Here is a 12,269-nt window from a genome sequence, read left to right as displayed (position 1 = left end):
ATTAATCCCTAACCCTACTTCTTCACCACTAACCAGCTAGAAGTCAAATCAACAATCTAACACGTAGTTATTAAATGTGCCAGACAATGGTTGACATAGTAAGAATATAAATATAAGCAGACAGACAGTCCCTGACTTCAAGGAGTTTGAAGTAGGAATCATGAACCTCTCAGGTTGCTTTGATTTCCAGAATGCTCTCTCCATTTCTTCTGGTTGCTTTCAAGACTCACCTCAAATGCTACCTCTACAGGTTCTCTCCTTTCCTAGTCCTCCCCAGCAGCTAGGATCTTTCCTTTAGATCTATTCTGTTTGTATCTTGTATTTATTCATTTACATTTATTCACATATGGTCATCCTATCAGAAGGCAGTTATTACAAAGACTAAACCCACATCCTCAGCACTTAGCACAGTGTCTAGAACAGTGTTTGATGAAAACTTGACTGATAGAATATTATAATAGGTACTACTGAGTCAGAGCTAGAGACCAAGTCTCCCAATTAGTTGGAAGTCACTTTCTTTTTCTGGAACTGTTTTCCCCACTGTAAAATGAGAGTTTTATTAGATGATCTCGAAGACCCTTCTAGCAATATCCTGGTTCTATGAGCACAAGGTGGAGGTATATTATTGTAATAATGTTCTTTTCATTCCTGATATCCTCTCTTGCCAAGGTACCATAACTATTCTCTACTTCAGCAGATTTTAGGCATTATAATATGGCTCCCCCTTCAGAAACACATCCCTGATGATAGCCTCCCTGACCATGCTTTTGTTAGGATTTCTTCTGCTTATTTGAGGAATCTAATGTGGTACCTGAGACGTGTATGGAATCTACAAGTGACCCCCTACTTTATCTCGCCTGCAACTGCTCTCATCACCCTCCCACTTCTTTAAAATGCATCTGGCAGTCTAACCTATTCCTTGCCTCATCTCACCTTATTTCAATCAATCTGCCACTCAGCTGCCAAGATTTTTCTAAAGGGTGGATTTGATCATGACACCTCAACAACTCCCCTATTCAATGAGCTTCCTATGGCTCCCTATTATCTCTGGGATCAAATATCAAGTTTCTAGCATTTAAAGTTCTTCACAATTTGGCTTTTTTCTAACTTTTCAGTCTTTCTCACATTTTATACACACTCTACAATCCAGCTGTACTGGCCTTTTTCTGAGAGTATTGCTCCTTCTCATTCTTTTGAATTTGTAGGTCTGCAATGCTCTCCTTTATTTTCAGTGACTTTAAGACAGCTAAAATTCCACTTTCTGCAGGTCATTCCTGGTACTCCCAACTGCAAGCCCCTTCCAATTTTAGATAGATGGAAAATGTGTATATGCACACATATACACATGCAATCCTACATACATCATCTACCTATCTTATTTGTTTACAAGCTGTCTTGCTCAATAGAATGTGAAATTGAAGTAGGGACAGTTTTTGCCTATCAGTATCCCCAATGCTTAGCACAGTGCCTGGTACATAGTAGGTGCTTAACAAATGCTTGTTCTCAAATCTTCAACTCCTGCTTCTATTGAAGGAATATCTGCACATCTGTAAAAATCAGTTCTGATGTCTCCAGATCTACAACTCAAATAGCTTACCTCAAAGTTCTACTGGTACCTCAAACTCAAGTGGCCCCAAATCATGTTTTCCTTCTAAATTTGTCCTTTTTTCTAACTTTTTTTTCTGCGTGATTCAAATTCAAGAGGTGTGGGACCTCCTAGTTAAGATATGCTACTGGTTAGCAGGGGTCTGGTGACTATGGGTCAAAATAAGTCACAGAAAGCAGAAATTAGCAGTCTAAGGCAGATGGCTCTCACTGCTAACAGCTTCAACTTCCTACTCTACAGATTTGGATTTATAACTTTTCAGAAACATTTAAAAGTACACAGCTAATCAGCAGCTTTCTGCTGCAACTTAGGATACATGAAGCATTTCACAGGGGAGATAAGGAGAAAAAACTGCAACTTATGAGAAAAGGGGAAGTACTTGGAATATAGCTGGCAGGATTAATTACATTTATGTTATTCATATAACTATATTTATTATAAGAAAACATTCCCATTCAAGGGCAAGAGACTAGAACAGTGATCAAATACTTTTATAATTATTAAATACATTTAGACAAAACTGCAGGTGCCTCCTATAAAAGGAAAAAACTTGTTACAACAGTGATGAGACATCTGCTTCATTGTATCTATGAATAGTTTATTTCTTCAATAGTAGTTGGAACTTCCCACTACTTTAAGGACCCTAGGTAGTTAGGAGACTAGTTTATCAAAATGCCAAGATATGATTGTGATTCCCATTCTCTACCCCCAAACTGTCCCCAAGTTCACCACCTTAGGAATTATCGATTTCATCTCTTAACCTTTCATATCTGGTACTTAGCAGTGTTCCTAGAAAGCCACAAATGCTCAATTGATTGATATACAAAAATCAGGATAAGGCCTGTCAATCCCATCTCCACAGTACTTCTTGAATCTATCTTGGCTCTTCCCACTGCTGCTGCCATTTCAGGTTATTATTTGGTTAAACAAATCTTTATGACCCCACATAACATGGCAATGCCATCTGTGGTCTTTTCTTGGCAGATACTGGAGTAGTTTGCCTTTTCTTTCTTCAGTAAACTAAGGCAGAGGTTAAGTGACTTGTCCAGGGTCACACAGTATTTGAGGCTGTATTTGAACTCAGGTCTTCCTGGCTCTAGGCCCAGCCCTCTAGCTGCCTCTGCCATCACAAGACCACCCATTAACCTCCACTTAGATTACAGTAATAACTTCCTCACAGATCTTAACCTTTCACTCGCTTAACCCTCCTATCCATCCTTCATATCCTCTGATAGAATCAAAGTAGGAACAGGTTTGATCATGTGCTACCTCCACTCAAAATTCTGCAGCTTTCCCTCTTCTAAGTTTAAACTCCTTTGTTTAGCATTCAGAGAGTGGTTCACAATTTGGCACTTGTGCCTTGATTCCAGCCTTCCATTGTTTCCATGTATCACAGGCATTAGAAAGGTACAGTGGAAAGAGCCTGTAGTCAGGGAAGATCAGTGTTCAAATTTCCCATCAGACATCAGTGAGCTGCTGGTCCTAAACAAGTCCTTTAACTCCTTTGCCTCACTTTCACAATCTGTAAAAGGAGGATGTTAACAATTCTATCTGCCTCACTTTCACAATCTGTAAAAGGAGGATGTTGACAATAGTTTCTATCTCTCAGGGTTGTTATAATAAAATACATGTAAAACACTTTGCAAACTTCAAAGTACTATATAAATGCTACTATTCTGCTCTATTCAAACTGAAATACTTTGAAATACTCAATTTCTTAAGGGTATTCGACAGTCTCCACACTTTTGCTCTAACTGAAGCATCCTATTCCCCACCCACTCAAACCTTTTATTAAATCCCAACCATTCCCTTGAAAGGGGGGTTCTTAACCTGGGATTCACAAACTTGTTTTATTCTATTGCTAAATATAACTCAAATAAATGGTTTCTTTTGTATACCTGAGAATTATATCTTATGCATTTAAAAAGAGAGTGGTACACACCTTTTCCACATTTTTCTTGCCCTTTTCTTTTTGGCAACATGGTTAACATGGAAATGTTTTGCATGATTTCACATGTATAATTGATAGCGTATTGCTTCTCTTCTCAATAGGTAAGGAAGGGAAAGAATTTGGACATCAACATTTCTTTAAAAAACTAACGTTAAAAACAAAATAAATACTATGCTATGCAGCTCCTAAGTTATTACCAGTCTGCCACATAAAATAAGAACTCATTTCAAAATATAACTCAGATTTCACCTCCTCAAGGAAGCCTTTAACAACTTGCCCCTCCAAATATGAAAACTTTATTCTGTAGCTGCTTAACTATGACATACAATATAATTGTCATCAGTGGTCATCCAGTTTGATCAAAATTCCCAAAATAGCCCCACCATAACATATATGACAAGGGCTCCAGCCAATTTTAAAAAGAGCTCCATTGAGGGGAACCTATCCTCTGAGGGTGATCCATTGCACAGGTGACCAGCATTCATGGCTAAAAATTTCTACCATTTAAATCTAAAAAAAAAATCTTCCTTTACTAACACTCATTGCTCCTCGTTCTTTTGCCTTTAGGAAGCCAACCTAAAGAAGCAGATTCCCTTTACCACCACATTCAGTTACCTCTCTACTCTCAACATCTTGTCTTCCTATAATCCATCCTCATGTCATGGACTCAAGGCCTTTCCTAAAACTTTTAACCTCCATGAGGCAGCGCTGTGTCTTATCTCCTACTACTTGTACCTAGTCCTGAATAGACTAGGTACAAGATCAGATGAATACCCTGGGTACAGGATGGAATGCTCTAGAGTACTATTATTTACTAGCTTTACTAAGATGACTAAAGCACAGGAAGCAATGTTTTCTTCTAATTAAAGGAAGGTTATATTCTGATTCAAATAAATATTTTATCATATTCAATTTCTTTGAAAATTGGTCATCTATATTTCAGTTTCTTAAACTGTAGTTCATGATCTCATATGGGGTCTCAATGTGGGAATTGCAAAATTACGTTTTATTATCAGTAATTTTTTTTAATTGTATACCTAATTTTACACAGCTCTATACCCAGGGGTCACACAAAAATTTCTCAAGAAAAAAGAGGTCATAGGTGGAAAAAGTTTAAGAAGTCCTTATCTACATGGTATATTTACAGCTATTAGCTAGAATATTCTAAGACAAACCATTCTCCAAAATGGAATTTAGTGTATGTAGTATTTTCCACCAAAGTTCAATATTAATTACTGTCTTTTACCTCAAGTAACTGAGAAGGTTTAATGATGCTGTTTCACTGAACTTAAAAGGTCAAATTTCTTAGTGTGAGAATCATGAAGCAACATGAAATAACAAAAAAGAACAAAGTTGGATTCCCATTTGAACCAAAAATGTTCAAACATTAACAATTTTTTCAGACTCTGCTCCCAGAGAAGTCTATGGCTAACTACGAGCACTTCCACCATTTGGTATATCACAAAATCTAAAATCCCAAGTTACACATTATTTCAACAGCAGTTTATAGACTGTATATTCTTATTCTTGAAATACTTATTGTTGGGGAGGGGGTAGGGATAAGAAAACAAGTTTTACATTTACATTTATCTTTCAAAAAACTCTGAATATCAATTAATATTTTTATATGTGTCTGTCAGAATTGCAGCAAACAATTTTGTGTGTCATTTCTGGTTTGTGACAGTGGTTTGAACTTTTGGCAAATTGGCATAAAAGCAGCTATTGTGGCAAGATTTCCAGTCCCAAGAAATAAATGAGTAGGGTAACTTTTTTTTAATTGACAAAATTGGTAAATAATCAATTTACAGTAAGATATTACAATAAGAAAACTCAGCTTTCTTCTTTAGGGTTCAATTTAAAGTTCTTCCTAGTTACAGTTGTTTCCCAAATGCAAGGGTTTCTCCTTCCCCACTCATTCCTCAATACTCTCCAAAGATGGAAAACCACATGCTATTGTGGGTTCCAAATAGCACTTCACAAATATCAAACCACAAACATCTCCCCTCACCCACCCCCACTGAAGCCCACTGCATGGCATGTTTGGCGTGATTTGCACATGAGCCACTGAGATTTCATTTTCGTCCCAGTTAAGGCAATCCAAAAATTACAGCTACTTATTTGGTAAACATTTCACAAACACAGGTACCAAAAATGCCACAAATCTACCCAAAACATCCTGGCTTTGGTACAGCTACAAAAAGCTATCAGAAAATTTTTCAAAAAAGACACCGGCACTTCAAAGGACCTAACCTAGAGGTGCAATAGGGATAGGAGCAGACTTGCAGCAGGGAGCTATTTACAATATTGCAGGCAGGTATGCCTGACAAAAACACATATACATACTCACAGAGACTATAAAACAGAATTATTTGGACTGACCTTTTTGAAAGTGCCAAGTGCTAAAAAAGCCAACTATTTGAAGGAAACAATTTTAATTTAGGAGTTAACCCAGAGATCTAGGGGTTACACATTTTGTAACGCTAGATCTTTTCAGCAGCAATTGCTATCTGGAGTTTCCGACCTTGATCAAGACAAGTGGATCTTAATGGAAGTTCCCCTCCTTTTATAATCCTAGTTTATCTCAAAGGCTATCCATCTTTCCCCTTCAATATATTTTCTCAATCATAGAATGATCTCTATCTGGATATCTTACAGACTGCCAGAAAGAGCAACTACTAGGACATTCCACAGTTAACAATCATAGATTTTTAAATTAAATATATAAGTTGAACTTTCTGAAGGCAGGGGAAACAAGTTAGTACATTGGGTTCCAAAATTCCACTCTAAAGTTATTAGATTGTGATCAAGGTGAGCTTAAGAGTCATAAAATAACTATTATGGGACATTATGATGCTCAGGGAGCATAAGAAAGTGATGATGGAGATAGTGGATTATTACTGGTCTCTGTGGTTTTCAAAGTTATAGAATGAAGAGGGCACATACAACTTCACAAAGCATGACTTTTTTTAAAATTGGTCATGTTACAAAAGCACAGAAACACCCCCTGATGGAAGAAAAAGAAAAGGCAAGTCTATGCTACAGTGGGCATTGGGTGAGGTCATGGACAACTCTTTACAAAAAAAACAAACTTTTGTTTGGTGAGGTTTGCTACTACTACTGCTGTTGATAAACTGGAAAAAAAAAAAAAAAAAAGGGCTCCTTGTTCAAACTGCCAATAGCCATTCTGTTAAATATAACATAGTAAGAGCCCATGCCCTCTGAGAACCAAAAAATTGAGTCATGTGCAGTATGCTACTTATTTGGGTGGAAAACCAATTTTTCCATGAGACCTAAGTGGAATTGCTAAAGCTGAAAATTCAAGTGTGAGAAGTTCTTGACAATCACAAAGTGGCAGAGACCAGTCTGTGCTACAATTCTGGATGTACAAATCAAAGGGAGATTCATGACTGAAAGCTGATCTAGCTGCACAATCAGTACTGGAAAAGAGAAACATTTTTTATAACACCTGAACAACTTTTTGAAAAAATAGTCTCATTTATACTATTTTTAAAGACAAAGAAAATAAAGAGAAAATGGGCTTAAAATCATATTGAAAATAAAGCTTTATAAATGTTCACTTCAAATCAAGTATCCTTGGTTTCTGTTGAAGTAATACCCTGATGAAGGCAATTACACTAGGTTCTAATCCCAAAGTCATTTTGTTGGTATATCAAGAGATAAGTCAATAAGAATCTTCTGGGATAAATGAAATCATTTACAACAGATTGAGTGAAGTGGGACACATGATTCCTGCTGCTAGTTGCCTCTGAGGTCCTAATGTCAAGGTCACTAAAAACATTTCAAAATGACATCACTATTATAGAAAATACTATTAACTATTGAATCATTTCTCCAGTTATCAAAAGGGGAAGGGGAGGAGGGAAAATGGGGGGGGAGACGTGAAGAATGATGAAGAGCATAAAGAATAGTGTGGCATTTGGATTCCATTTAGTCAAGTGCCAAGTTCACCAACAGCCAAGGCATGAGAATCCCATTTCAGTTGTGCCAGTCCTTTGGGAATCTAGAAGGACTACCTTCAAAAAAAAAGTCTCTTCCATTAGTTGTTCCAGAATGGTCAATGAGCTTGCAATTGAAATCAGCAAGGGGAAATAATCCTGAATTTTATGTGGAAGTATACCTATCAGTGATTATGCCATTGCTATTCGTCTCCTTTACCTTCTACTCGTGGACAACTCAATTAACTTAAGACTGCAGTATGTACCCCTCTTCATCAATTTGGGGTCAGAGGGAAAAAAAAAAATACACTAACAAGACACAATCCTCTCAAAAGGATTTTTTCCCCAAATTTAAAAAAAAAAAAAAAAAGCTTGCAAATAAATGCCTTGGGATTTAACGAATGGTGCTTGAATAAACTATATGCAATGAATGTTATTCAAAAGATGGTAACATCAGCAATGTTATGAATTCTTAATCTTCTCCTCATTTCTTGCAGGGCACCTGGAATCCTGGACAAATCTTTCAGTTGCTCATCCAGTGGAATTTTTGGCATATGCCAGATGTTACAGAAAGTATTTCACAGTGGCAGCTGAGAACCAGGAAAATCAATTTCCTTCTGCTCAGACCTCTGCCCCAAGGCTGCTGGAAAAATAGCAAATCTACCTCCTGACCTGGGACAAGGTTATATGACTTGCACAGATCATATTCAAAATATTAAACTATAAGAAAATGCAAATAATGTCTCCCTCCCCCACTATGCTCTCCACTTTTAAGAGTATAAAGATGTAAAGACATCTGCTGAGTAATATTTTTCATCAACCAAAACCCACATTCACATTCATTCTCTCTTTCTCTCGCTCTTTCACTCGCTCTTGCTCTCTCTCCTTTCTCCCTCTCCAATCAATGTAATAAAGTCTCAAGGTGAAGTATGGAAGAGACTAAGGGGTTGGTTGTATGGAAGGGCCAAAAATTAATCCAAGAAGTATGTGGCCAGCCACAAAAGTGGTTGCAGGATCCATAACACAGTGTTGTCCGTTTCCAAGGCGGAGTCACTATTTTTCCCTGTAAGTTTAATTTCTCTTAAAAAGAAAAAATTAAAATAAAACAAAAAGCAAAAACCACTCGAGGAAAAGCCACGGTGGGGGAGGGGAAGGTGTCACGCAGCCGAACGCCGGCGGATCACAAAGAGCCCTCTCTGAAGTTGTCCCAGGTAGATCCTCATCTTCGTGCTGTCACTCGTCTTCCGTACCCAGATCTGCAGGACAAAGTGGAAGGGGAAAGAACAAGCATCACCTGGATATGAGACCTGGAGAATGCTGGGGAAGGGAAGCTAAGAGAACTAAATAAACAATCGCTAAAAAGGTCAACCGCTAGCAGGTCGCCATGATCTTAGGGAAGTCCCTTTGCTCACACAGCTCACTTCAATTCCTGTTCAGTTTGTAACCTCTGAAACATAAAGTGCACTTCTTTACAGGCTGCTTGCCTTACACCTTTGTTTGTCCAAAGGCCTCTCTACTTCAGAAGAGCCATAACCAGTCCTCATCTGCTGAACTTACATGAATAAGAAAGGAGCAAACATTGGATCTTTCTTTTTTTCCCTTTTATCTCAGAGGTGTTAAATATCCTGGAACCTAAGATGTGTGAGATTGTGGACAAGTGGTCCTTTGAATTTAACTTGAACAAAACACAAATTCAAACTCCAAGAGGAAGTTAATACATTTATAAAAATACACTTCAAAAAGGAATTTGAAAATATTTCTCACCCTCCAGCCCAAAGGATATATCCTGGTCATTCAACCTTTCCATTTTACTAAAGATAGCTCAATTTCTCTATTCTTCTCATATTAAAACCATGGATTGGATTATGATAGTCATCCAATTGAATCCCAAAGACCCGACTTTCCCTAAACAACAGGGACTACTACCTCTGGAGGACAAGTAGGATAGAGGATGAAGGCTCAAATCCTGACCCAGCCTCTTCTGGTACGATCTCAGTAAATGCATCTCTGCCTCATATTCTCTTAGATAGCTTCTAAACCCCTTCCAACTCTAAACCTAGGCTCTGGTCATAATCTGGAAGGTTTTGAAGCAGGAAAAAGCAAATCACTCAACAGGCATACGCTAAATGTTTATGTTCCATAGCTAGGGATACAAAGAATATACAATCATTTCCTATTACCTTGGTGTTTCTTTTGAATTTATTCTGCATATACTTCAATATGTACTTGATGTTCTGGCAGAACATAAGCTAACATTTTATGAGAAAAGATATCAAAAGTTCTATGTAAATATATGTAAAATAAATAGAAATAAAAGACAGCTAGGGAAGTGGGGCACTGGCAGTCAGAGGCAAGGAGGAAGGTTAGTGTAAAATCTCAGTTACATCTTGAAGAATGAGAGACATCTGAAGAGGTGGAAGTGAGCAGATAGTAAAGTCCAGGGTAGGGGATGGGCAGGACAAGTGAGATGGGAAGAGAAGCCACAGGAACTGGAACCAGGAGCACAAAGAAAGGCACTCTGATTGAGCAGAATACAAAAGGGCGGCAATAAAGAAAGAGACTGGAAAGACAAGAAGTACTCAGTGTGAAAGGGCAAAAGACAGCCAGAGAACAGGGGTCAAGAAGGCTAGATTCAGAGTGCAGATAAAACCAAGTTCAAATACCTCCCTAGTCACTGATTGTGTGACCCTGAGCAAGCCAGCCACGTTCCTTAGCCTTAGTTTCCTCATCTATAAAATGGAGATAATAATCACACCCTACTATCTCTTTTTTTTTTTTTAAATTTTATTTTATTTAATAATAACTCTGTATTGACAGAATCCATGCCAGGATAATTTTTATACAACATTATCCCTTGCAATCGCTTATGTTTCGTTTTTTTCCCCTCCCTCCCTCCACCCCCCTCCCCAAGATGGCAAGCAGTCCTATATATGTTAAATATGTTGCAGTATATCCTAGATACAATACATATTTGCAGAACCGAACAGTTCTCCCGCTGCACAGACACCCTACTATCTCAAATGAGATTGCAATCCTTAGAGAGCTACATAAATACTAAGTTGTTAGGATTGTTCTACAGGAAGACAATTCATCAATAGGGATGATGAGCCAGCAAGGGAGATCAAAGGAGTCACCAAAGAGGGAGACAGAGCCAGGAAAAAAACAGGACAAATACCCCTGGGAGGAGCCATGACAATCAGCATTGAAGAGTATGACTGGTCAAAGATGAGGACAGAGAAAAGATGGTCAAACGGTCAGGAGATCACTGGTCAGTAGAGAGAATAGTTTCAGGTGAATTTTGACTAGTGGGATTAGCTCCTCTGTTAGCAGCCGTACAATAATGGATTTTAAACTGTTTATACCAATAAGGGTCAGAGTGGCAAGAGGCAAGAAAAGAAAGAGAGAAAGTAAAGGCAGCTTTTTCTAGGAGTTTGGCAAATAAAGGGAGAAGAAATTTCAGACATCACTCAAAGGGAATCATAGGATCAATCAAGAGATTTAAAGTTTGAGGAAAATTTGGAGATGTTTCAAGGAGGGAGGGAAGGAATCAGTAGGAAAATGGGGGCTAAAGATGAAAGAGCAAGGAGCTAACTGTGGGAACATTCTGAAGCAGCAGATGGGAGAGAGTGGAATCAAGGGGTGGCGTTGGCAAGGAAAAAGGCTGAACACCAGGAAAAAAAAAGCTGAAGGAAAGGAAGAGAAGAATGTGAAGTTGATGTAAAAGGGTTTCAATATGAATAGAAGGGAAAAGGGAGACACTCTTTGAAGAAACAAGATCCTCTGTTAAGATGTTAGTGAGAGAAGAAAGGGTAGAAAGCTGAAGGAGAGAAGATTGGGAGCAATTTTTGAAAACTGAGATAAGCATCAATTAGGTTGGAATAAAAGGACTATCACTTTACAACTCTTCATAAAACAAAAAATCTTGCCTCCAACTTGAGAAAAGAGAAAGAGAGAGAGAGAGAAAGAGAGAGAGAGAGCGCACACTGTGTGATGTGTCCTTAGAAAACTCAAGAAATTGGGTTCTTGTCATCTTTGCTAGCTGTTGGTCCAAAAATAGCTAAAGAAATTAACTTGGGGAGCTTTATTTCTGGCTACTGGCTTACTCTCTCGAAATATTACTATGATTTTGTCTCCTACACCCAACAAGTAATTTGAATATGATATACTTCATAGAACCCAGTTAAAGGCAAACCCCATCTCTCCTCTCTCAGTTGCATGTGGGGTGAATAGGTGATGAATCATGAAGATTTTTTCTTTTCTTCATTTCAAAATTGTTACTGAAAGATGTGGAAAATGAGGTTTATAAGGCATTATAGGTTCCAAACTTTCTGTTCTGGCCCTAAAATAAAGGAGGACCTTTTTAAACTCTTGCTCTGCAGTAACTAAGTTGGCCATATTGGGTCAACCTATCCAATGCCAAGGCACAAGAGCTCCAATTTCACTTAATAACAAACTTGAAGAACGAACTGGAGAAACTCTAAGAGTTGAGAAATGTCTGTTACCAAAGTTTTAATCAGTATTGCATGCACTTGTTCCCGTCAGATGCTCTATTAAGTCAATAAAATGAGAAACTAGTTCATCTTTACAGTAAGATGGTCAGACTTATATTTCTCTTCTCCATCTTGACCAAGAAAAGTCCCTGCAATTTTAAAGACTGTAGGCATCTGGTGGCTATATCTGCAACTTGTAAATACGTACTTCCTACTTCAAGGTGTAAAAATTTCATCAGTGGCTGGGCACAGCCAAAATTTCTTTT

General features: G+C 38.0%; 1 protein-coding gene across 4 annotated transcripts in view; it reads right to left on the bottom strand.

Moving 5' to 3' along the window:
* Positions 1-5,311: 5,311 nt before the first annotated feature.
* SUDS3 (SDS3 homolog, SIN3A corepressor complex component) overlaps positions 5,312-12,269 on the bottom strand; it is a 52,261-nt gene continuing 45,303 nt past the window's right edge. For all 4 annotated transcript variants that reach the window (XM_051972891.1, XM_051972893.1, XM_051972892.1 and 1 more), the window contains exon 12: positions 5,312-8,769. In XM_051972891.1, the coding sequence (XP_051828851.1) occupies positions 8,671-8,769 (99 nt within the window). In that variant the 3' untranslated portion in view covers positions 5,312-8,670. The remainder of the gene's footprint in view (positions 8,770-12,269) is intronic.

The sequence above is a fragment of the Antechinus flavipes genome, chromosome 1 (genome assembly GCF_016432865.1).
Source record: "Antechinus flavipes isolate AdamAnt ecotype Samford, QLD, Australia chromosome 1, AdamAnt_v2, whole genome shotgun sequence".
NCBI lineage: Eukaryota > Metazoa > Chordata > Mammalia > Dasyuromorphia > Dasyuridae > Antechinus > Antechinus flavipes.
The sequence above is the reverse complement of the archived record's forward strand: the minus strand, read 5'-3'. Positions and strand labels throughout refer to the sequence as shown.